We start from the raw sequence: 27,234 nt of genomic DNA, 5'->3' as shown, positions 1-27,234 counted from the left end.
CATCTGAAGTTTGCTAATAAACATATAAATGATTCAGAGAAGGATTGGGAGAAAGTGCTGTGGTTAGATGAGACCAAAAGTAAGCTCTTTGGCATTAACTCAACCTGCCGTGTTTGGAGGAAGAAAAATGTTGGCTATTACCCTAAGAACACCATCCCTACAGTCAATCACAGAAGGGGAAACATTGTTTTGGGCTGTTTCTCTGCAATAGGTACAGGCTGATTTTGCCACATTGAGAGGCCAATGGACAGGGCCATGTATTGTTAAATCTTGCATGAGAACCTTCTTCCCTCAGCCGGAAAACAGAAGATGGGTCGTGGATGTGTCTTCCAGCATAACAATGACCCAAAACATACCGCTAAGACAACAAAGGAGTGGCTCAAAAAGAAGAATATTAAGGTCATGCAGTGGCCTAGCCAGTCTTCAAATCTTAATCCAATAGAAAATCTATGGAGGCAGCTAAAACTTTGAGTTGTCAAGCGACAGCCAAGTAACCTTAAGGGTTGGGAGAAGGTCTGTAAAGAGTGGACCAAAATCCCTCCTGAGATGTGTGCAAACCTGGTAACCAACTACAAGGAACATTTTACCTTTGTGCTTGCCAACAAGTCATGTTTTGCTTGACTATCAATTACCTATTTTACTTACAGAACTGCAACTCAATTTATAACACTTGTATCATGTTTTTTCTGGATTTTTGGTTGATATTCTGTCTCTATCATTTTAAACTACATCTATGATAAAAATGATAGACCCTTATAGTGGGCAAACTTACAAAATCTGCAGGGGATTAAAAACTAATTTTCCCATACTGTATTTTCTGAAAGCAGAGACCCTGCATTAAAAAAATTCACAAGGGTTTATCAAATATATAATTTTAGTAAAAAATACACTTTTAGTTTTGGTCCACACAAACGCAATATATTTGTGTGGACCAAAACTGTGTGCACAGTGCAGTAACTGGCTGAAAATTTAAAAGGTAAGGTTGCCTTGAGCAAATAGATACCAAACATGTCAAACTTTAAAATCGCATTCAAAGAACGACAACTGTCATTACCCAAAATTGCCCAAAAAGCTTTTACAAGTCATTTGTTTAGAGTTAACTGTGAAATATGTCCCTAAAGTTTTGCTCCTACTATGATGAGTGCGGTAATACATACAGTGCTTTGCGAAAGTATTCGGCCCCCTTGAACTTTTCGACCTTTTGCCACATTTCCCAGACCTCAACAGAATGGGCAAAGATTTTACGCCAGAATTTGGAAGGGGAACAGATTCCCCCTAACCTCGTGAGGATATCTGTAACAGCGGTGTTTCTTTGGCGCATGGCATGGCTCAAATACTGGTCTGCGGACCAGGCTTCCAAGAAGGTCCTGTTGAATCTCTCCTTTGTAGGAGATCGCCTGTTTTGTAGCTTCCATGGATGAGATCATTAAGGGGCTTACAGTGGGGATGAGTACTCTTCTCCAGCAGGCTACCAGTAGCAAGCAGTCTAGTCACAAACGTTGGCCTTTCTTCTCGGCTCACAAGCAGCCCTTTCGTTTCTCAGGAGAAGGGATCAAAATTTGTTCTAACCCTCTTTGGATGTTCCAAGATGCCCTAGTCTGATAACCCGAGAGCTGGTCTCTCCAGACCGGTAAGGGGAAATCTTTGCTTCTTTTGGGACCCGTAGACCTCCTTGATTCAAAACACAAGCTGATTCGGTCCAGTTACAAGATCGAGTTTCAGTCTTCGCCTCTGGCAAGGTTCTTTCCATCCATCCTGCATTTGTCCCTAGATCGCCTGTGTGGTCTCCTTGGGGTGGTGCAAGATTTTCTCTTTCAAGGGGTCATTGTACCGGTTCCGGAATCAGAACGCTTTCAGGGGTTTTATTTAAACCGATTTACTGTTCCCAGGAAGGAAGGCAAAGTTTGTCCAATCCTGGACCACCAGGCCTTGAACAGCTTTGTGTGGGTACATAAATTGCAGATGGGGTCCATTCGCACGATAGTGGCATCCCTTCATCAAGGGGATCTTCTGGCCTCTGTCGATATCAAGGACGCTTGGCTTCATATTCCACTATTTCCGGCATCAGCGTTTTCTTCGCTTTGCCGTAGGCGAGGAGCATTATCAATTTGTGGCGTTACCCTTTGGTCTAGCCTTCGCTCCTCGGGTGTCCACAAGTTTTGGCTCTTGTGTTTTGCTGCGGCAGTGGAGGATTGCAGTACTGGGGTACCTGGATGATCTCCTCCTCCGAGCAGAGTCTCTAACTGCCTTGACAGACAACCTGGTCATTGCTGTGCGAACCCTGCAAGAGTGGCTGGAAACTGAATTGTCAAAAATCTTCTCTGTTTCCGTCCACCAAGCTGGACTACCTGGGCCTGACCCTGTGGACCAGAACCAGAAAAAAAAGATAATTTTTCTTAGAATTTTTAGTAGCACAGGGATGGGGTTCTGCTCCTTTCACACCTGGGTGTTTTTGTTGCAGGTGTTTATTGGGCATTTTTTGGGCGTCTTTGGAGGCAGGCATAACATCTGAAATTCTGTATAGGGGTATATACACACACATATATAAACATACACACACACACATACACACATATAGGTGTGAAAGGAGCGGAACCCCATCACCAGTGCCACGAATCAGTGTCCACCAGTGCCACTGTCCACAGTGCCACATATCAGTGCCACGAATCAGTGTCCACCAGTGCCACGTATCAGTGCCCACCAGTGCCACGTATCAGTGTCCACCAGTGCCACATATCAGTGCCATGTATCAGTGCCACGAATCAGTGTCCACCAGTGCCACTCACACAGACCTGGCTGCAATGTGGGGAATGCCTAGCTAATGTTCCTTCTTCTTCCTGGAAAGTCGGATCACAAGTCGCTTCAAATAAGATAAGGATCCGACTTGGAGGCGACTCCCATTGAAGTCTATTGGCACAAGTTGGATACAAGTTGCCTCAAAGTAGTTCAGGACCCTTTTCTGAAGTCGGAGCGACTTCAGTAGTGCATATTAAGACGATTCTCATTGATTTAAATTGCATTTGTTATGTCAAGCGACTTGGGGCGACTTGAGGGCACACATGTCGCCTGACAAGTCGCGGCAGTGTGAATGGAGTCTTATTGTTACTGTTTTGTTGTAACATAAACATTGTAAAGACATTGTAACCTCTTCTGAAAGAGAAAAATTTAGCTGTCAGTATAATTTTTCTAGACTAGGAACTTAAAGGTAGGCCCTTAAAAGTGCCTGTGTGTTAAACCTTTGAATATCTTCTTGAGAAGACACCGGGGCATTTCAAAATAAAAAAAAAAACAGTACTTGGTAGCAGTTATGAAACTGGGTGAAGAGTACAGCCCTCGAAGTGTGTAACTTCACAAATGAGTAGAGGTAGTAATTCCCATTTTTCTATTATGACAGATCTCCTCTAAAGTGCTTCCTTTAAAAATGCACACATGCCATTTGGAAATCGGCTGCAAAACTAATCAAAGATGACAGCAGATTCCAGAGAAATGATAGATAAGTTAAGAAATAGAGGGAATTATTTTTAAGTGTAATTTCAGGTAGCTCTTTATAACTCGGCTGACATCTCTTAATGGGTTTTTCAAATGTCACAAACTACTCATGCAGCCCATTTGTCTGTCAGCTGTCGTTATCTTCTTCCAAGTTAGTCAGTCTAATTCCACTTGTATTTATATATTCCAAAATGCATTTTGTCACTGTGGCAAACAAAGTTGTTCAGTGTTTTCACTAAAGTTAAAATAAGCTTTATCAACTAAGGTAAAAATATTTTGTTACTGTATTGTAAGAATCTGAAACAATTTTTCCATGTTGCTGCTAAAAAAAAAAAAAGTTATAAGCTGCATTGCATTGAAACTGAATACTATCCTGCTGTAGGTGTAAAAATGCCACTGAAAGTCATGTGAAAAAGTCAATTTTTTCACCACCCCATGAATATTGATGACTTTTTTTTTTTTTTTTTTTTTTTTTGTAACACATTTGAACAAACTTTGGATCTTCATTCAAACATTGCCTACTGATAGTAGGTAATGTACTGGTAATATAATTGAACAAATTACATAAAATGGACATGATGTATTTCTTATAATTTGGCAAAAAATTTACATTTGTCACTTGCAGATAGTACATTTACAACTACTTCAAATCCATGAAATTGGAATCCATTCTAAATTGGGTGCTTATGATTAGAAACTCTATAGGGAATATTTAGGTACACCTCTCTTAAATCTTCGAGATCGAGAAGTTGGTGTTCTCTTTGCTATGTGTGTGTGTGTAGATTTTGGATGCCCATGAGCCTGGCAAGGGATTAAACAAGATGACCAGAGGATTTGAAATCGATCATTCCACTGTAAATTAGATAATCTATAAATAGCCTAGAGTTAGATGACTGCTAATTGGTCTAGGACAAGATGGCTCCGTAAATTAAGCCCAAAGGATGTCCATTTAGTGCTAAAAAAAAAGTCTCCAGAATCATAAAATGTATTTGTGGGATTTGCAGGTAATGGCGTTGGCGTTATACATTCACCAATTTACCTGCATCGGAAGTGTCAGGAAAAAGCCTTTACTTTCTAAATCAAAAACTTCCGAGCAAAACTACAGTTTACCATTAAGCATACCGTATAGGCAAAGGCCAGGCATTCTAGAGTAATGTTGATATGAACTCCTAGATCAAAGATAGTTATTTGACCCAAGTACACATATTTGGCATGAAACCAAAGACTGATTTCAAGAATCCAGGCTGGTCTAGTCAAAGCCCTAGTTTGAATACCATTGAAATGTGGAGAAGTTCATTTTTTCAAAAATTACACAAACATGTTGCAGCTAAAGGCATTTTGCTTAAAGAAGTAGTCAAAGATTTCACTGTCAGAGGCTGCTGGACAGTTATGCAATATGCCTACAAGAAGTAATTTCTGCTAAAGAAGAAATATCTCCTAAGGTGTGAAGGGTGTTCTTACTTTTTCCCTGTGCACCATACATCTATTGATATCTTTGTTAAATGGCTAAAGGCAAATGTTACTTGTGTTTTAATCAAGCATAATGCCTTATGTGCAGGCACTGTTTATGAAGCTCTAATGTTTGGCTCTTCAAATATGCAAAAAAAGTCAATACATTTATTTTGTACATTTTCATGCTAATGTACTTTTACGTTTGATGTATTCTAAAACATATTGTATTACTCTTGTTTGGCAATAAATGCTCAGAGAATTGGTTTCCTTTTCAAAGAGAACTGGTTTCCCGAACTTTTAAAATAGTTAAAGTGGAGTTCCACCCATTTTTAATAACTTGGATTACATAGATGTATGTAATCCCCTTTAAAATGACTTTTACCAATGGAAACTTTTTTTTTTGCTAGTAAATACCTTATTTTCTTCTTTATTCATCCTCTCCTCACTTCCGGGTCCGGCCGCCGATCAGCGATTACGTCATTCGGCGATCCGCAGGGTGTGCTGGGATGTATCTCATGGCATGAAATCTCGCATTATTACACAGGAGTTCTGAGTACTGTTTGCATTGAGGCTGTGCTCTGCCCCGCCTCCGCCCCGCCGCCTCTCAGTGAGCTGTACTGTATGTATTGGATTGAGGCCATGCTCTGCCCCGCCTCCGCCCTGCCTCCTCTCAGTGAGCTCAGTGAGGATATAATACTTTCAGTCCTCGCTCACTGAGAGGCGGCGGGGCAGAGCACGGCCTCAATACAAACCGTACTCAGGACTCCTGTGTAATAATGCAAGATTTCATGCCATGAGATGCATCCCAGCACCCCCTGCGAATCGCCGAATGACGTAATCGCCGATCGGCGGCCGGACCCGGAAGTGAGGAGAGGATGAATAAAGAAGAAAATAAGGTATTTACTAGAGAAAAAAAAAAAAAAAGTTTCCATTGGTAGTTTTAAAGGGGATTACATACATCTAAAGTTACTAAAATGGGTGGAACTCCACTTTAATCCTCTGGTAATCTCCCATATTCTTATATTGTGGCTTTGCCAATTATGACTTTTTGAACTAATTTTAGATTAGAACAGGATTTATTGGTTTAGTCAAATTACTTATTTTGTAATTACTTTTAAAATGTATTCACTCTCAGTATACATGATGAACACCAAGAAACTTTGGAAATATAGATCTCATTCAGACAAGTTGCATGCTAACCCTGAATATTTGAAAGGAGCAAATGTGTGTTTAACCACTTCCTGCTGAACCTTTTGCATTATGAAGGCTGGGTGTGGGCTCCCTGGTTCCGGGAGGACATATGACGTCCTTCCATTTGTGTGCCTCCTGCAAGCTGTACTGCGACTCGATCCCTCACCTGCTGTGTCTACCAGGTGTACAGGGCCAGCCCTAGGATCATGTGATCACCGTGACCAATAAGAGCGATCACATGATAGTTGTACACAATGAATTGCTTTCATTCATAGCCTTTTATTGTGTTGATCTGTGATTGGTCACATCGTACAGTCAATCACAGCACACTGTACCCTGTAATAGCTGTGGTCAATCACAGCTGTTCCAGTAGTATATAATGGCAATGAATGAATGCCATTTATTAAAGGGATTGCTTATAACGGGGATCATCCCTGTTATAAGCAATCATAGAATTTAAAAAAAAAAATCATGATAAACTCCCCAGAGTAAGTAATGTGTCACTACGATAACACTGAAGTGCTCTGGTCACAGTATGCAACAAAAATAAATTATATTTAAAAAAAATAGAATATATATATATATATATATATAATGTATGTATGTATGTGTGTATATATATATATATATATATATATATATATATATGTATATGTGTGTATATGTGTGTGTATATGTGTGTGTGTGTGTATATATATATATATATATATATATATATATATATATATATATATATAATGTGTGTGTGTGTGTATATATATATATATATATCGTATATACTCGGGTATAAGCCAACCCGAATATTAGTCGAGGCACCTATTTTTACCACAAAAAGCTGGGAAAACGTATTGACTCGAGTAGAAGTCTAGGGTGGGAAATGCAGCATCTACTGTTAATTTTCAAAAATAAAAGATACCAGAGGCTACGGGCATGGTGCAGGAGATGCAGAGGCTGCGGGCATGATGCAGGAGATGCAGAGGCTGCGGCCATGGTGCAGGAGATGCAGAGGCTGCGGGCATGGTTGCAGGAGATGCAGAGGCTGCGGGCATGGTTACAGGAGATGCAGAGGCTGCGGGCATGGTTGCAGGAGATGCAGAGGCTGCGGGCATGGTTGCAGGAGATGCAGAGGCTGCGCAGGGGTCTTACTTAGCCATCCCCGAGGCGCCTTAAATTTTAAAAAGGCGCCACACGTCATTGCGCATGCGCCGTCTGCCCCAGAATGGCCCAGTGCGTGGGGCTTTCCCGAGCGGGGGCAGCGCATGTGCAATGTACATGTCGGGCTGGCCGCCGCTGACATTCGGTCAGCCCCAGGGAGAATAGGTAAGTGGGACCCTCACTTGAGTATAAGCCGTAGGGGGTCTTTTTCAGCATAAAAATGTGCTGAAAAAGTATGTAATATATATATTGTGGCAGTGCAACTAGTGGTGAGCAGGTATTTCTCCCAGGATTATCAACCAGGCAGGTTGAGAGGCTCCAGGACGACTGTTTTACTGGGAGCAGACTGGGTTTTCAGTTTCCCCTATGGTGCATAAAGTCCAGTTGGGGACCTGGAGTCTGGAGATTTCCAAGCGATCTGGTTGGGAGGAAATCTCCAATCCTGGGACCAGGTCTTGGAAACAGCCAGCACACTGATTGTGCAGGTGGATCTGGGCCTTTTAAGACAGACAGGACCAGTGTTCTGGGCTCCACCCTCCCGAGGAGTCCTGGAGTGCAAGGGAGAAGGGTGCATGTTTGCACGGTATGAGTACATGGTGAGCCTTTAAGCTGGAACAGCAAGGAAGCTGGAGAAAGTGTGCTAACTGAGGTACAGTGTTTGTACAGGAACTGTTAGATGGCCAACAGGGTCAAGGCTAGCGAGCCAGGTGGCTTTGGATTTTTCAATTATATTATTGCTGTGGAAAGCTGAAACCCCTGCATGGGCAACTATTATGTTATTGGACTTATGTTTCTTTATATTTTTCTTTAATAAAAGTGGCCCAACAAGCCCTTAAACAGCACAACTGTGTCGACTAAGCTCACTGGTAGGCTCAGCACTCAAGCTGAACACCCCCAAATATTACTATATATATATATATATATATATATATATATATATATATATATATATATATATATAATTACATACAATATATAATTACATAGAACATAAACATATAATATACATATAAACACACATACACTATATTGTCAAAAGTATTGGGACACCTGCTTTAACACGCACATGAACTTTAATGGCATCCCAGTCTTAGTCTGTAGGGTTCAATATTGAGTTGGCTCACCCTTTGTAGCTACAACAGCTTCAACTCTACTGGGAAGGCTATCCACAAGGTTTAGGGGTGTGTCTATGGCAATGTTTGACCATTCTTCCATAAGTGCATTTGTGACGTCAGGCACTGATGTTGGCAGAGAAGGACTGGCTCGCAGTCTCCGTGCTAATTCATCCCAAAGGTATTATATCGGGTTGAGGTCAGGACTCTGTGCAGGTCAGTCAAGTTCATCCACTTTCAGTTCAGTTCTGCTCAGAGCAGCACAGTGCAGCAACATGCTTTTGGATTGTTTTTGAATCAGCACTTCCTGTTAATTTCAATAGCCATCTTTACAGATGCCGGAGCTGATCAATTTGTGTCCTGCAACAACATTCTGAAGAGTGCTCTGGATAACCGTTGCATGCCATGATTGAATGCCAAACACGTACAGTACGTGAACACAGTGTAATCTAGTAATTTAACAATTGCACATTTGATAACTTTTTTTTCTGTCCGCACTAATTGTGTTAGGTTAACATTAAAAATCTATCAGTGATGCAACCTCTAAAAACACTCTGCTTTACTCCTGGGTCTGCATGGGATTTAACTGTGAAAAATAGGTGGCGAGTCTCTAAGGCTAAAGTGGTTAATTGTTAAACTAAAGCATAATTGGAATATTACTGTGGTTGGGTATATTCCCATCGTCATTTCTACTATCCAAATCTGAAAATAAAACAAGGGTTCTGACTGGTTGGTTTAGGCAATGAGAAATGTATCCTGTTGCACACTTTTATTGCTTCAGTCTTATTAATGCTTAAAGCTGGCCATACCTGGATCGAAATTTGGCCTTTTCAACAGGGACTGGTCAAAATTTAATCCATGTATGGGTGGGCTGGTTGTGCAAGAGTTGATATACAAATCGACTTCTGTACATCCAGCTTGTCAGATATTTCCTGTTAGATCAGTGCCATCCACTATAGCCTGCAACGCTAATTTGTGTATTCAGATGGCGGGGAAGTCTTTGTGCTGTCAGAATACAATAGCTCCGCAGGGAGGAATTCTTCAATCTTGCATCAGGATCCTGGGAATGCCGGACGCAACAGTTTTTCAGTCTTTACCATACCTAGGATCCCATCAGAAGGATTGTGACATCACACTCATCTTGGCACCACTAACATAAGCCATTTTTTTTACCACTACTAACTAGTTAACTGCTGCAATTTTCAATAGTAGGGAGGGTGCAGTGTGTAATGAGCAAACCTTGACTTTTAGTGCAGGGTAAGTCTTCTAATTTAAAGTACAGCTCCACCTTCACCTAAACTGTCCTTAAAGGAGATGTACAGCCAAAGCTCATTCGGCTGTTCGTCTCCTATGGATCACAGTAGTGCAGACCGTTCTGCACTTCTGTGATCCGTCTTCAGCAGAGAGTGGTCTGAAGTCCGCTCTTTGCTGACGTCACAGATGACAATCCAGGCACCGCGTCACCACGACCACGGAGTCGGGATCTGCCGAGTACCTTGACCGATACCCGGCTCAGCCTCTCAGCGAGCCGCTGAGAGCCTGTGCTAGCCACTCCACCCCCTCTAGCGTGGCAGTGAGCGAGGAGGGAGCAGAGCAGAGAGCTGCTGTCAGTCAGCAGAGAGCTGCGCTGGGAGCTGTCAGAACCAAGCAATCAGTGGTGCTCGATCGATTGGTTCTCAGTGCAGAGGCGCCGGGGGACAGTCGATCCTGCATCCACCTAGGTAAGTATAAATGGGGGAGAATGCCATATCCATACTTCTTTTAATCCAGCCCCCTAATTCTCTTAGTCCTGACTATGCCTGACTGGAGATGCTTGGTATATGGTCGCTTTCAGGTTTATGGGGCATGGCCAGCACTGAATAGAATTTTGTCAGGCAGGCTGAAAATACTATAAAAGGTAAGTAAGCAACTTGAGTGGAGTTAAGGCAAATTAGCTGAGGTACACTGGGGTGCTGACTTAGTTAACAGTACAGCTTTCCTGCATCTTGCTACACAACTAAATTTTTTTTTTTACAGTTAATACTGATGTTATCTCTACAGGGGTTACTAAAGTGGACTATGGGGACATATCTTCAAGAGTAGGCTTGAGACACAAACTGCAGTGTAAGCCATTTTCTTGGTACTTGGAAAATGTTTATCCTGATTCCCAGATACCTCGCCATTATTTCTCTCTAGGAGAGGTAAGAAATATCCATATCAAAAATTGTCTTCACGTATGCTTTGATTATATAAGATGAAAATGTCTGACCTATTTAGTTTGTTTTATTGTGCTCAGTTAAAGTGTTACTAAACCCAGGACCCTGCATTAACTATATCTGGTCTCCCACAGTATACTGAAAATGGAAATGCAATTATTTTAGTAAATATAAACTGCTAAATACCTTTTCTTATCAGCATTTTGAGCAGTCTTGTGACTTCTATCAGTGTACAGCCAAGCACTAGTTAGAGGAAGTAAACCCTAAATTAAAAAAAGAGAAAAAAAAAAACCTGTAAAGACAAAGGCATAATGAAATACTTTACTTCACATTCCCGGGGTGGAAAATTGACAGGTAAATTACCTCAGTCGGCAGGCGTTGGACCATGGGGAGTGGTCCCTTCATCCAGAGATGTTTCATAAACTGTGTCTCAGGTGGGGCACCCCCGAGGTGGATCTGTTGGCATCTCAGATCAACAGAAAGGTGCAGAGGTTTGTGGCTCGGTTAAGGGATCCTCTGGTGGGTGCTTTAGACACGCTGATGACCCCGTGGGGTCAGTATCATCTGATTTACGCCTTCTCTCCTCTTAAGCTTCTGCCCAGACTTCTACGCAGGATCGAGGCAGAAGGGATTCCGGTCATCTTAGCGGCGCCGGACTTGGTACGCCGATCTAGTGTAACTGGTCTCTGACGTTCTATGGCAGCTTCCTCTCAGGGAGGATCTGCTGTCCCAAGGACCGATCTTACATCCTGCTTTACAGTCACTGGCTTTGATGGCTTGTTGAACGCCAGGTGCTGAAGGATAGAGGTTCCTACACTGTTAAAAAGCTATGAAATCTACTTCTAGGGAGATCTGTCATCGTACGTGGAAGATGTACATTGCGTAGTGTAAGTCTCTTGGAGTTCATCCTCGCTCCTTCTCAGTGGCTCAGATCTTGACCTTCCTTCAATGGGGGGGGGGGGGGGTTTGAACAGAAATTGGCCTTGAGTACCAACGAGGGCCAGGTGTTGGCTCTGGCAGTCTTCCTCCAACAACCCTTGGCCACACACTCCCTGGTGCATACTTTTCTTCAGGGTGTCCAACATTTGGTTCTTCCAGTGCGGGCTCTGTTCCCGCCTTGGGATTTTAATTTGGTGTTTTCAGCTCTACAGCAGCCTTCCTTTGAAAATATTCGGGAGATTCCCCTGCTTACGTTGTCCCCGAAGGTGGTCTTTATAGTGGCTATCACCTCTGCGCACAGGGTGTCAGAACTGGCGGCGTTATCCTTTCCACCTAACCTGGTGATTCACAGGGATAAGATGGTTCTTCACCCCTGTACCTTCATTCCTTCCAAAGGTTGTCTCTGATTTTCATTTGAATGAAGACATTGTGTTGCCTTCCCTATGTCCCAGGCCAAAGCATTAGAATGAAATTGCCTTGCATGCCTTGGATGTGGTCCAGGCATTTAGGGTGTAGCTGGCAGCTACAGAATCTTATAGGAAGTCCGACTCTGTGCTCACAGATGGACCTCGAAAAGGGTTGTCCGCTTCCTCTGCAACCATTTCAAGATGGATCAGACAGACAGGGGTTCAGACCTATTCCATCAGGGGTCAATTTCCTCCTTTCCCTGTTAAGGCCCGCACTACTAGGGCGCTTGGTGCCTCCTGGGTTTCTGTTATCAGGCGTCAGTGACGTAGGTTTGCAAGGCGGCCACCTGTCAGGGCACACTTTTGCAAAGTTTTATAGAGTGGATGTGTTGGCATCTGCAGATGTTTCTTTTGGCCACAAGGTTTTGCAGACTGCTGTTTAAGAGAACTTGATCCTCTTTGAGGGTGTGCTGTTTTTTTCAGGTGGGCTCCAGTTTTTTGTTTGAGCTCCGGTTGCCTGGTTGGTTAACCACTTTAAGACCCGAAGAATATGCCCCCTTAACAACCAGGCCCTATTTTGCGATTTGGCACTGCATTATTTTAACGGACAATTGCGCAATCGTGCGACACTATACCCCAAAAAAAAATTGATGTCCTTTTTTTCCCCACAAATAGACCTTTCTTTTAGTGGTATTTGATCACCTGTGCGATTTTTTTTTTTTTTTTTTTCCCATTTATTTATTTTTTTTGCGCTATAAACAGACATTCTCAAAAAAAAAATCTTTTTAACATTTTAAGCCAATTTGTTTTCTGCTACATATTTTTGGTAAAAAAAAATTGCAATAAGCGTATTTTGATTGGTTTACACAAAAGTTATCGCGTCTACTAACTATGGGGAAGATTTGTCATTTTTATTTATTTATTTTTTTTCTACTAGTAAAGGCGGCGATCTGCGATTTTTTTTTTTTTTTTTTTTTTTTTTTTTTGCAGGACTGCGACATTGCAGCGGACAGTTTGGACCCCTAACTGACATTTTTGACACTTTTGGGGGTACCAGTGACATTACTAAAGTAATCGGTGCTAAAAATATGCGCTGTTACTGTAATAATGACACTGGCAGGGAAGGGGTTAACCCAATTGGTGATCAATGGGTTAAATGTGAGCCTAGCGGAGTGATTCTAACTGTGGGGGGGGCGTGGCTTGTGAAATGACCATAGAGACATGTGATCCTATATAGAAGGATCACATGATCTCTGTGATCATTTTAGAGAGAACGGTCAACTGTGTTTACAACAGCCGACCGTCCTTCTCTCTCAGCAGGGAGCGATCGCGGGTGTCAGGCGGCAATCGGAGCCACCTGACCCCGTGCATTGGCTTCCCCTAGCTTCCCGCGCGCGACCGACCTAGGTCTACGTTAGTTCGCACAGGAAAGCCACCCTGCCGCAGTAAAAAGGTGGCGGGTGGTCAGGAAGTTGTTAATGTTTAGCCTTGGGAATTTTTTTGTTGTTCCCACCCCTCATGTTTAACACTGCTTTGGGACGTCCAAATGGTTATGAATATCAGGAGCTGTGTCAATGAACAAAAGAGAAAATGGGATTTTTGACTTACCGTAAAATCCATTTCTCTATTGCTCATTGACAGACGTAGTCCTCGGTGATTCAACACCCTCGGGTTATGCTGCCCTCTACAGGAGTAGGACTAGACAGGAAAGAAAACGTTCTGGCCACACCCTAGGGGCAGTCCCAGAGGGTATATCCTCTCACTTCCTGCTCTAGCAAATCAGTTTTTTTCTGTCTAGTTAGGAGTAAGGCCCTAGATACCTTGCTGGGATCTTCTGTCCTGGCAGGATTTTTTTCTTAGAAAAGATTTTTTAGACAGCTTTTTTTCTCCAGTGTTCCTGTGAGATCTTCAAGCAAGAAAGCTGAACTGGGCGATGGGCTGGATGTTGAGATCCAGTGGTCACCCCAGTTCAGCCTACGAGCGCGTGCAGGCCATAGCTCCGCGCTGGGTCGGCCGCGACATAGTCCCACTGGACGGTGACTGACCCTGCGAGTTAAACGTCTCGCTGAAACGCCAAAGACCATGAGTCACGGCGTCCGTATTGGTCGACAGCCCTCCTACCTCGGTGGAGAGGGGTACTGTCAGGAGTTGGCGCCCGCCTGGTTCCGGTATGGTGAGTAGTATGTTCCCCCTTTCCCCCTGACTGGTTTTGTGGTGAACGCGGGCCCCTCTCTGTAATGGTAAGGATGGGTTCCCCTCTATCCTATAACATGTCACAGATCCCCCTAATTGAGTGTGATTTTTGTGTACAAGAAGCCAGGAGGCTTGGTTTGGGAGCTGACAATCTAATTGTAAAAATGTGAAAATGATTGTAGTCAGTGGCAGTACTAGAACTTTACTGTGATAGTATAAGGTATCCTACCTGTCAGAAGCCACAGGGCGATGTCTATACATGTATACTGCATTCCAGATCATTCCTCCAGCTAAGCAGATGCCTCCCGACGGCCACGGACCGCATACGGCCCGCCAGGGTCCGGTACCGCCGACCACGCTGACCACCATGAGGGTGAAGGGTTGTGAGGCCGAGATCCTTCTGCAGACATGCCGCTATTCTGTGCAGGCCGCAGCCATTGTCTGGTAGATCGCACGAGGCCGCCATTTTGGTGTAGCCTCGTGTCTCCAGCATGGGGGCGGCCATGTTTGAGGTGACTCAAACACCTCATGGAGCCAGGGGGAGGCGCCGGCAGGTGTGTTAAGGGGCGGAACCGCCTCCTTTACCCAGGAAATAGGGCCAAAGACTTCCTGTCTGTAACAAGACAAGCACTGAGCAAGCTGATGAAAACTTCTGTGCATCAGGGATGAGCCTTGGGGTCTCTCTCTTTCGGATGTTGCTGTCCGTCAATTGGCTGGGACTGATGGTGGCCTTCTTAGAGGCAGTACCGTATACCCAGTCTCATACCCGAAATTCTCCTGAAGGAGATTCTTTTTTAATGGAATCAGAATTCCGATTCCCTGGACAATCGGATCCGGTTGAGCGAGCGGACCAGGAAGTCTCCGATGCTCAACCAGGGGAAGTCATTTCTTCCGATAGTATCCAGATTACCAATAAGGGTATCGGAACTGAGAGCGATCAGATTTTGTCTGATTTCCTGGATCCAGCTGCTCTAGAGCAGCCCGATTCGGATCCAATCGCATATGGCCTCTTCATCCAGAGGTTTTTCACTAGCTGTCCCTTCATTGGGACATCCCGGATGTGGATCTGTTGGCACCTTGGCTTAACAGGAAGGTGCGGAGGTTTGTAGCTCGCGCCGCGATCCTCTAGAAGACGCAGCAGAAACGCTGATCGCCCCGTGGGGGCAGTATCAGCTACGGCATGCCTTCCATCCTCTCAAGTTGCTGCGGGAACTTCTTCGCAGGATAGAGGTGGAGGGAATTCCAGTTATTCTGGAAATTCCGGACTGACCTTGTCGAGCCTGGTACGCCGACTTGGTGAGGCTAGTCGCGGACGCTCCTTGGAGACTTCCTCTCAGGGAGGATTTGCGGTCTCAGGGACCGATCTTCCATCTTGCTTTACAGTCGCTGGCTTAATGGCCTGGCCATTGAGACCCAGGTACTCAAGGACAAGGGAGTGTCAGCTTCAGTTATTCCTACCTCCAGTTAAAGCAAGGAAAGCGACTTCCAGCACATGGAAGTCTTATATTGCATGGTGTGAATCTATTGGATTTCCCCCACATACCTATTCGGTGACCCGAATTTTGGTCTGCCTGCAACAAGGGGTTGAGCAGAAACTATCCTTGAGCACGATCAAGGGTCAGGTTTTCGGCGTTAGCAATCTTCTTTCAAGAAACCTTTGGCTAATCATTCCTTGGTGCGGAATTTCATCCAGGGGGTGCGACATCTGGCTCCGCCAGTGCGTGCACCCTTACCGCCTGGGATCTTAATTTAGTGTGGTCGGTTCTTCAGAAACTTCTCTTTGAAGATATTAGGGAGATTCCCTTGCTTACATTATCCCAGAAGGTGGCCTTCTTGGTGGCCATTACTTCTGCACGCAGGGTGTCGGAACTGGCCGCATTATCTTGTCGTTCCCCATATCTGGTGGTTCATAGGGATAAGGTGGTTCTTCTTCCGAATCCATCCTTCCTTCCTAAAGTGGTTTTCAGAGTTTTTCATCTGAATAAAAGTATTGTGTTACCTTCCCCGTGTCCTAAGACTAGCCATCCTTGGGAGTTTGCATTACACTCCTTGGATGGGGTTCAGAAGGATACACTTGACTACTACGAACTTGTTTTCGTAAGACGGACTCACTTTTTGTGATCACAGATAGCCCTTGAAGGGGGTTGCCTGTGTCTGCCGCGACCATATCTACATGGATCAGTCAGACGGTGGTACAGGCTTATTCTATTAAGGGTCGGAATCCTCTGTTCCCTGTTAGGGCGCACTTCACTCGAGCGCTCAGTACTTCCTGGGCCTATCGCCATCAGGCATCAGTGGTCCAGGTATGTAAGGCGGCCACCTGGTCGTCGGTACATACCTTTACAAAATTTTATAAGATTGATGTGATGGCATCGGCGGATGCCTCATTTGGCCGCAAGGTTTTGCAGGCCGCAATTTGAGGAGACCGGTGGTCTACCTCGGGGGTTTTTTTTTCTGTTGAAAAATTTCTGTTGAGTCTCATCATTGAGGATGAGCATTGTAAACTTCTAGTTGGCACCGGTTGGGCCTTCTATATTGGATTTGATTTCCATTTTCCCACCCCTCATTTGTGGTACTGCTTTGGGACGTCCCCAGGGTGTTGAATCACCGAGGACTACGTCTGTCAATGAGCGATAAAGAAAAATGGATTTTTGTAAAATCTTACCGTAAAATCCTTTTCTCTTAGCTCATTGACAGACGTAGTACCCGCCCCTCTGTTTTTGAGTTGGGTTGGGTTAAATTCTCTAAACACTGCTTTGTGACATAACTGATTTGCTAGAGCAGGAAGTGAGAGGATATACCCTCTGGGACTGCCCCTAGGGTGTGGCCAGAACGTTTTCTTTCCTGTCTAGTCCTACTCCTGTAGAGGGCAGCATAACCCGAGGGTGTTGAATCACCGAGGACTACGTCTGTCAATGAGCTAAGAGAAAAGGATTTTACGGTAAGATTTTACAAAAATCCATTTTTCTCTTACGTCCTCCGACAGTCGCCGCCATCTTCATATTCGTCACAATGGGGTATTTGACTTTGCTCCGTAGGAGTAGCTAGGCAACAGAATATGTCAATATTAAAGCTTTTAACATATCCCCACCCCAGGGGGTGGTCCCCTCAGTCTATACCCTCCTGCTTCCTGTTTCCTGCTTCAGTTTCAATGTCTAGCTTGTCAGGAGTAGCTGGATGTCTCTATGCTGGGGCATTTTGTCTCAGCCTTCTCTCTTTTTTGATTTTGTTTGAGTTTTTTCTCTCTTTCTTTATTTAGCTGTTATTTTTACCAGCAATAGTTAGATCTTCGGATGAAGAGGATAATGCGGGCTGCGTCTCGGGCTGACTCCCCTGGTCGCAGGTTGTGGGTCAGTGGCTTCTCAGCCCGCCATCGAGCGTTCAGTCAGGTACCGCTCCTGAGTTTTCTGAACGACCCATCCCTGTTCCGTGCAGGGATGCTAGGGTGAGGTGGCTACCTCACTGGACGCTGTGCGGTTTCTCAACCCACCTTCTGCTGCGTCCTGGATGCGACTCTCCCTGTCTCATGTACAGCGGCTTGTTCGCCTGTGCGGGTCCCCCACGCCATGTAAGAGGTAAGTGTATTCATGTGGGGACCTGTCTGTCTGGGGGGTGTCAGTCTGGGACTGTGTTACCTTGCCCTGTGTTCACACTATTGATGTTTCCCTATCTCTCACACTGCATGCTGTGGGCTGCAAGGAGGGGGGCTGTGCTGCACTTCTGTGTCAGTCTGAGTGTGTGAACGGCTGTGTGCTGTGGAACTATCATGTTTGGGGCACATTACAGCGCCGCTGCGGCGGTCCACCATGTTCTTTATAACTATGTGGTGTATTTTTATTCCACCTTCATGAGGTGGGGGAGCGGCGGTTTCGGCGCCAAACGGCGCCATTTTGGCTGTACTCGCTCCGGCCGCATGGTACACATGCATGGCGGCCATTTTTTTTGTAGCCTCCCATAGGCTTTAATGGAGCGCCCTGAATATCAGCAATTCCTTTTCTACAGGAGCACCGATCTGGCCAGCAGCAGCAGCGGTCTCTCCGGGTTTTTTCCCTCTATTCTCTGTATCCTTGCCTGAGTATAACTTCTCCCTGTGGGGGTCCCTGGTGTGGGTGTGCTTGTGTGGCGGTGGGCTACGTTCGCAGCGCCTTATTTAAAGGGGCGGTCACCCATTTTATTTTACTCATTTTGGGGCATGGATTCTCAGGAAAGCAAATTTCCTGCCACATTGGTGGGAAGCCAGGGGACTGCGGTTTTCCCCCTCGGGGGGGGGGGGGGATTTGGCTGCGATTGTGGCTAGCCTTGCGACTCAGGTGTAATTGCTGATGGCTGCTCAATCCTCAAAAAGGCCCAGAGTTTTCAATTTCCTCTGATTCAGAGGGTGTTGGTGATGGGGCTGCTGTTGCTGGGGTCTCCTTGTCGGGGTCCCGTTCCTCCCTGGACCTTGTAGGGTCAGAAATGGAGGCTGCGGTTGAGGGGGTTGATATTTCTCCCCCTGGCTCGTCTGAAGAGCTTGCACTCATGGATGAATTGGTTGCTTCTATCAAGCAAACACTGCGTTTCCAGGATGAACCTTGTCCTCCTGCTGCCTTGGCGGCTTATGGGACGCAGAAAAGACGCAAAACATCGCAGGTATTTCCCTGCACTGATGATTTTCAATGCGCTGTAAAGGAACATTGGCGTAATATACGCAAGCCTTTTGCTATACCAAGTAGGTTTAAGCTGCGCTATCCTTTTACGCCCGCTACTGATGGGCGTTGGTGTGTCCCACCTCCAGTGGATCACGCGATAGCGGTTCTGAATAAGCCCACTGCGATTCCTGCTGAGGATATCCCGGTGTTCCGGGATGCCACGGACAAACGGACGGAGTCGCTTGCCCGTCATGCCTATTCTATTATGTGTTTTATGCTGAAAGCTTTATTTGCTTCACTTATGGCGGCCCAGGCTGTCGCGAGCTGGACGCAGGTGCTTAATCGCGTCCTGGTGGCTGATTCTGCCCTCCAGGTGACTTTGGATATGGTGGATCAAATCCACCAGGGTGTCATGTATTTGTGTGATGCGGACCTGGATATGGTTCCGTTGGCTGCACGTGTACATGGTGTGGCGGTATTGTCTCGTCGTTTTGGTTTGGTTGAAGTGTTGGTCGGTGGACCAATCTTCGCGTAAGACCTTGGCTAATCTGCCCTATGATGGTTCTCGCCTTTTTTGGTGAGTCCCTAGATACGTTAATTAGGGGGATCACGGGTGGTAAGAGCACGCTCTTACCCTAATCCCGCAAGGCTAAGATGGCTCCTGGTAAGAAGCCGTGGACTGGTAAGCAAAAGTCCGGCCAGTCCGGTTCAGCGGCCCACAACAGTGCGGCCTGAAGGGGCGCCCTCACCCGACTCTGGAACAAGCAGGATAAGAGTTGGCGCATCACACATACCTATATAGCATCAAGGGGTATGCAGTTCATGTATAGTCATTAATCTGGTGTAGTTGATGGCTGAAATAGATTACACTCAGGGCCAGCTCAGCTGCAGAGAGAAGTCCGCTCTGAAAATGAAAATAAAAACAAAAAGCAGAGCGCCTCTAAGTGTTATCAGTTTAATTAAAAGGGTAATGCAGGTACAGGAAAACTGCTCACATTTAAAACAGTATAAAATAGCTCATCTGTTAGGTGGTCTGCAGGAACACAGGGGTCCACGGCTGGATGTTAGTAGCTCCAAGAGATGGTGCAGGGGATGCTGAAGGAGGGAGATGTCTGGAGAGCCAAGAGACCAGATAGTAGGATGGTCAGCGGCTTCAGGAAGGTGTTCTGTTCCTCAGGGAGACACCTGGTGAGCCGAGAGACCGTTAGGTAGAATGGCTGTCGGCTTCAGAAGGGCGCCCTGCTCCTCAGTACATCCGGCGCCAACAGATAGGGGAGCCCAGCGTGACAGATCCAGCAGCCAAACGCACAACGCGTTTCCGAGCGTGCGCAGTAGCCTCACAGGGCGTGCGCGCTCCTTTCTCAAGTGCAGTGGCATGACACAGAAGAGCTGAACAAGTTTATAGGAAGCCAGCACTCAAGCTGGGTGGATACAGATGGACTTAAAGTGGCCATTGTAAATGGGCTGGACAGTATGGGCTGGACAATACTTAAAGCGGCAATAAGAAAATAAACACACAAAAAAAAAAAAAATGAAAAAAAAAAAATAAAAAATGGAAAAAAAAAATTTTTTTCTTTTTTTCTTTTTTTTTTTTTTTTTTTTTTTTTAATGCGATTTCATTTGTATGCGATTTTTTTTTTTTTGTGTTTATTTTCTTATTGCCGCTTTAAGTATTGTGGTCCCACTGTCCAGCCCATTTACAATGGCCACTTTAAGTCCATCTGTATCCACCCAGCTTGAGTGCTGGCTTCCTATAAACTTGTTCAGCTCTTCTGTGTCATGCCACTGCACTTGAGAAAGGAGCGCGCACGCCCTGTGAGGCTACTGCGCACGCTCGGAAACGCGTTGTGCGTTTGGCTGCTGGATCTGTCACGCTGGGCTCCCCTATCTGTTGGCGCCGGATGTACTGAGGAGCAGGGCGCCCTTCTGAAGCCGACAGCCATTCTACCTAACGGTCTCTCGGCTCACCAGGTGTCTCCCTGAGGAACAGAACACCTTCCTGAAGCCGCTGACCATCCTACTATCTGGTCTCTTGGCTCTCCAGACATCTCCCTCCTTCAGCATCCCCTGCACCATCTCTTGGAGCTACTAACATCCAGCCGTGGACCCCTGTGTTCCTGCAGACCACCTAACAGATGAGCTATTTTATACTGTTTTAAATGTGAGCAGTTTTCCTGTACCTGCATTACCCTTTTAATTAAACTGATAACACTTAGAGGCGCTCTGCTTTTTGTTTTTATTTTCACCCGACTCTGGGGTGGGGGGGACGCTTGCTCGGTTTCCTTCAGCCATGGCTGTCCCGGGTTCGGGACAGGTGGGTTCAGGAAATCGTTCGATCTGGCTACGAGATCGAGTTTCTCTATAGGCCGGAGCGCAGATTTTTTCCCTCAAATCTTCTACTGTCCCCGGAGCGTTTGCGGGATCTGCATCTAGCGGTGCAGGACCTGAGGGCTCGGGGAGTGGTGGTCCCGGTGCCTCATCGGGACAGGTTTCGGGGGTTCTGTTCCAATCTGTTCACCGTGCCCGGGAAGGAGGGCAAGGTACGTCCGATTCTGGACTTACAGGCGCTGAACCGCTTTGTGCGGGTGCGCAAGTTCCGCATGGAATCTCTGCGGTCGGTGGTGGCTGCCCTGGTTCCGGGGGAGTTCATGGCTTCCATCGACTTGAAGGATGCGTAACTTCACATCCCGAATTTCGAGGGTCACCAGAGGTACCTTCGATTCGCCATAGTGGAGGATCACTACCAATTTGTGGCGTTGCCCTTTGGTCTCGCCTCGGCTCCACGGGTGTTCACCAAGGTGCGGGCACCGGTTTTGGCTTTGTTGAGAGCCCAGGGCGTCTCTGTCCTAGGGTATCTGGACGATATTCTGGTTCGGTCTGCGACCAGCCAGGGTCTGGAGAAGGCTCTGTCCGTTACGATGCAGTCTCTGCAGGAGTTTGGTTGGACGATAACTTTTCCAAAGTCAGCACTGTGCCCATCGGTTCGTCTCCCTTACCTGGGAATGGTTCTGGACTCTGTCCAGGCGAAGGTCTTCCTACCGGACGACAAACTCAGGACTCTTCAGGAAGGAAGTCAGGTCCCTCAGGGACGCTCCGTCCTCGTCCACTCGGACGTGCATGAGATGTCTGGGATTGATGGTCTCGGCTTTCGAGGCGATTCCCTTCGCCCAGTTTCACACGCGGGGTCTCCAAGCGGAGATCCTGTCCGGGTGGGACGGGCGACCGCGATCTCTGGATCCGGATTTCGTTGGGCCATCGCACCAGAAGGGTTCTTCTGTGGTGGCTCCTGTCCCCGCCGGTGTCAGGGGGCAAGTCTTTTCGTCCTATCTCATGGACGGTGGTCACCACGGATGCCAGCCTGTCGGGCTGGGGTGGTGTTCTGGGCGTTCTGTCCGCCCAGGGAACTTGGTCGGAGGGGGAATCCTCCCTTCCGGTCAGCATTCTGGAATTGCGTGCGATGATTCTCTGCCTTCAACGTTGGCCGGACAGGCTGCAGGGCTGTCCGGTTCGGGTGCAGACGGACATTGCCACGGCGGTGGCTTACGTCATTCGCCAAGGGGACACCAAGAGGGCCCGGGTGGCTCGGGAAGTGGCCGACATTCTGTCTTGGGCCGAGACGCATGTCCCGGCGATATCGGCGGTTCACATTCCAGGGGTTGGAGAACTGGCGGGCGGATTATCTGATGCCGCCAGTCCCTGGACCAGGGGGAATGGCCCCTCCGTCCGGGTGTTCTCCAGATGTTGTGCGCGACGTGGGGTCTTCCGGAGGTGGACCTGTTCGCGTCTCGTCTGTACAGCAAGGTGTACAGGTTCGTGGCAAGGCCACGCGATCCTCGGGCGGACGCGTTGGTAGCTCCGTGGCATCAGTACCGACTGATGTATGCGTTTTCACCGTTTCAATTGCTGCCCAGGTTCCTTCGCAGGTTGGTCTCGGAACCAAAACACGGTGATTCTTGTGACACCGGACTGGCCTCGCCGGTCCTGGTACGCAGACCTCGTGCATTTGGTGGTCGACGCCCCGTGGCGTCTGCCTCTTGGGAAGATCTCCGGTCTCAAGGGCTGATATTTCATCCTGCCTTGCAGTCACTGGCTTTGCCGGCCTGGCTGTTGAAACCGAGGCCCTGAGGGATAGGGGTCTCTACCCTGAGGTCATTCACACTTTGATCGACGCAAGGAATTTTTTCCTCGGGGTAGGTCTTTTACCGTATTTCGGAGGCCTATTTTGCCTGGTGTGAGTTCAGGGGGTCTTCACCTCGCCCGTGGTCAGTGTCTGGGGTGTTGTCCTTCCTTCGAAAGGGTGTTGACAGCGTTTGGCGCTGGCTGTGATCAAGGGTCAGGTGTCTGCGATGGCCGTTCTTTTTTCAACGTCTTATGGCATCTATCTCCTTGATTGGCACTTTTGTTCGGGGCATCTGGTCCCTCCTAGGAGGGTGCCTCTGCCTCCTTGGGACTGGAATCTTGTTCTGTCCGTGTTACAACATGGTTCTTTTTTGAACGGATCGGGTAGATCTCGTTGTCTGTGTTGTCCTAGGTCACCTTTTTTGGTGGCGATCAATTCGGCTCGCAGAGTGTCGGAGCTGGCAGCCTGTCCTGCCATTGTCCGTATCTGGTCAATCACTTGGTTAAGGTGGTCTTGCGACCTAACCCTTCTTTTTTTTCCGAAGAGGGTTTCGGAATTTCACCTCAATGAGGACATTGTCGTCTTGCCTTCGCCTTGCGCGAAGTCTAAACATTCGGAGGAGGTGGTGTTGCACTCCTTGGATGCTGTTCATGGCAATTAGGGTTTACCTAAAATCGTCTGAATCTTTTCACAAGTCGGATTCTTTGTTTGTCCTTCCGGGGGTCCTCGGAAGGGCGTGGCGGCGTCGACTTCTGCCGTCGCCAATTGGTTCAGACAGGCCGTTGAACAGGCCTATGCTTTGCGGGGAAAAGTTTCCCTTATGCCTGTGAGGGCGCACTCTACCAGATCTCTGAGTACGTCTTGGGCCTGTCGTCATGGGGCTTCTGTGGCCCAGGTGTGTAGGGCGGCGACTTGGTCGACCGTGCACACCTTCACTCTGTTCCACAGAGTGGATGTTCAAGCATCGGCAGATGCTTCCTTTGGCCGCAAGGTTCTTAGTGCGGCGGTCCCTTAGGGTCCCTGGTTTTGGTCCTTTGGGCTGTTTGGGATTTCTTTGTATCCCTGGGTTATTTGTTTTTTTCCTGGGTTATTGATCCCGTTGAGCAAATTTTTTCTCGTGTTGCCCAGCTGGTTTCCTTCCTTTGGTAAGGTTACTTTCTTGATGTGGAGACTGCGTTGCCTTTAGGCGCGGCTGCGTTTCCCACCCCTCATGTTTGCACTGCTTTGGGACGTCCCCATTGTGACGAATATGAAGATGGCGGCGACTGTCGGAGGACGTAAGAGAAAACTGAATTTTTGTAAAATCTTACTTGTAAAATTCCTTTCTCTGAGTCCTCCGACAGTCGCCGCCCCCGCCCCTCTTTTGGGGTTTAGGTACTCTACTGCTATTCCACTGAAACTGAAGCAGGAAACAGGAAGCAGGAGGGTATAGACTGAGGGGACCACCCCCTGGGGTGGGGATATGTTAAAAGCTTTAATATTGACATATTCTGTTGCCTAGCTACTCCTACGGAGCAAAGTCTAATACCCCATTGTGACGAATATGAAGATGGCGGCGACTGTCGGAGGACTCAGAGAAAGGAATTTTACAGGTAAGATTTTACAAAAATTCAGTTTTCTCTAATGATCATTGATGGACATAGTACCCACCCCTCTGTGTAGTTATAATTCTCCTGACACTGCTTGTAACAAAACTGAGTGGCTATAGCAGAGAGAGGGAGTATATCCCCTGGGACTGCCAATGGGTGTAGCCAAAATTCTTTTCTGCCTAGTGTCCAACTCCTTTAGAGGGCAGTATAACCCAATGGTTGTGAATATCAGGAGCTGCGTCTGTCAATGAGAGAAATGGATTTTACGGTCAAAATCCCATTTTTTTTTATTTTTTTATTTTTTACACCATTTGGAGGATTAACCTCTTAGGTTCCACAGTGAGTGTAACAAGCATGCTTTACTGCATATACAGACTGATTTTACTCTTGTGGGTTTAGTAACACTAAGCACTGGATTTAAACATCTTTAAATCAATAGGCCATGAAAAAGTGTAAACACCATTGTTGCTAGGTGTGCCACCTCTTTCACTAAGGGCTCATTCACACTATACGTGCTGATGGGAAAACCAACATCAGTTTCATGTGCATCGGTTATGTGCCCTATTCACACCAATGTTGATGTCATGTCAGTTTTTCCCTGTGCAGAAAAAAATCTGCATGTGATTCTAGTGTTGTGTGAACAGGGCACATAGAGAACAATAAAAACACACGTCTGCACCATGGTTTGAATGAGGCCTAACTCTTACTATGTGCCATAGCAAGAGATTTGCTTTCATCTTAAAGGGTTGGCACTTGTGGTGGTGACATTTTAGAACTTTCATAAATTATAATTCTATTTTTCGGGATGTGTTGAAGTGAATTGTAGCTTTATTGTATCAGCCCTTGCCTGCAGTAGAGAAACTTTTAGGCTTCTTTCACATTTCGGGCCAGGGAGGCAGTAAATACAGGGGGGGGGGGGGTCCACATTTTTAACATCCCCGCCCACCTAAAAGCCAACATGGTGCTGCTTGGATGCATACACAATTCCAGTGCTACATGCAGAGTTTGACAGGCAGCACCTGCAACACAGGAGCCTTGCACAACTTATATCATCTCAGGGACTCTCTTGTAGACATCGACAAAACAAAAGTTCTGAAACATTCTCACAATTGTACTGTATATTGTGAAGACAGAGACAAACCTTTGCCAATCTAATGGTAATCATAAATTTGTTAACGTACAAGCATCTTCTGACTTTTTTTTTTGTGTCTTAGTCTTACAGCAGAGCCCCATGCAATGGGATTAAACACCCAGTGTGCATTGAGCCCTAAGCTTTATAAACATTGTATTATATTGTAAATGTAAAATATTGCATGTTAATATTGTGTACTCTTTTTGAGTACACAAGTAGTGCTCTGAGCTTCTTTTTCCAAAGTTTTCTGCATATTCTTTTTTTTTTTTTATAGTATTGCAGATAAAATGTATATACAGGGGGGAAAAAAAGCCGGAGCTGGGTTTCAAGCCTGATTCTCTTTGTTTTGGACTGATAGAGGAAGTGATAAAACACATGTAAATTTTTAGCCTTCTGTCATTTCCCCCACCTTCACAGGGAGTGTTCCCCTCTGTTTGTCCTGATGACTATTATCACTAGGACAGAAAGTGTTAAGAATTCAAAATTTTACAGTTTCCACCAGAACATAAATACACCTGTTCTGGTGGCAAGTGTCAACGAAAGGCTTTCTTGCACCTTATTTTCCCCCTACTACTTGCTATGCCTCCAAGGCAGGGATGTCCACTTATGGCCAAAAAAAGGAGGGAATTTTTCATTTTTTCCCTACTCTATCCAAACCTAAAAACAAAAATAATTGTTTTTATTCACTTTAAGTGGGTAATTTTTTTTCTGTCATATAATTTTATTATATTTTGCTTTTTCTCATTACACATTGGGGGATTTTTTAACGTAGCTCAGAGAAGCAATACAGATGAGGATCAATTTGAGGTGGAGGGATTTTCTGTAGGCCCTCAGTAGTTTTCTCAACCACTCTCTCATGCTCAGCACAACAGGGAGAAATGTGAATAAAATGAATTTTTATTGTTTCCAAGGGGCAACTTTTTGAATGACCACTTAAACAAAATCTGCTATATTGCACATATATGTTTATATGTTTATATATGTTGTATATGTTTATACTCTTTTCTTTTTCCAATCAGATTAGAAATGTAGAGACCAATCAGTGTTTGGATAATATGGCAAGAAAGGAGAGTGAAAAAGTTGGTATTTTTAACTGCCATGGAATGGGAGGAAACCAGGTATGATTTTTTTACCTTATAGTACTTAAAACCATGTTCCAGATGTTTCTCTGCTCTAAATAGTAGAAATTTGAGATAAGGGAGGGATTGGGGGGGGGGGGGGGGGTGATATTCATCTATTACTTTTATATTATTCCATTATTAACCACTTCTGGACCGGAAGGTTTTACCCCCTTTAAATTACCAGGCCATTTTTTTGCGATATGGCACTTCGTTACTTCAACTGACAATTGCGCAGTCGTGCGAAACTGCACCCAAATAAAATGTATGACCTTTTTTTCCCCACAAATAGAGCTTTATTTTGGTGGTTTATGATCAACTGCGATTTTTATTTTTTTGTGCTATAAACAAAAAAGTGCGACAATTCTGCTTTAAAACATTCCCAATAACAAAAAAAAATTTTTAAATCACATTTTTTCCTTTGTTCATTGATGGACACAGCTCCATATCATCTTCACCCTTGGGTTTATGTTGCCCCCTACAGGAGTAGGACACTAGGTGGAAAAAAGTTTGA

At 45.8% G+C, this 27,234-nt stretch overlaps 1 protein-coding gene across 1 annotated transcript in view; it reads left to right on the top strand.

Annotated features, from left to right (window-relative positions):
* Positions 1–27,234, top strand: part of GALNT1 (polypeptide N-acetylgalactosaminyltransferase 1) — a 375,931-nt gene that overhangs the window by 296,463 nt on the left and 52,234 nt on the right. The window contains exons 9-10 of the mRNA XM_082258175.1: positions 10,440–10,579; positions 26,622–26,720. Of these exons, the coding sequence (XP_082114301.1) occupies positions 10,440–10,579; positions 26,622–26,720 (239 nt within the window). The remainder of the gene's footprint in view (positions 1–10,439; positions 10,580–26,621; positions 26,721–27,234) is intronic.

Source organism: Pelophylax lessonae (assembly GCF_965119305.1).
Source record: "Pelophylax lessonae genome assembly, chromosome: 5".
NCBI lineage: Eukaryota > Metazoa > Chordata > Amphibia > Anura > Ranidae > Pelophylax > Pelophylax lessonae.
The sequence above is the reverse complement of the archived record's forward strand: the minus strand, read 5'-3'. Positions and strand labels throughout refer to the sequence as shown.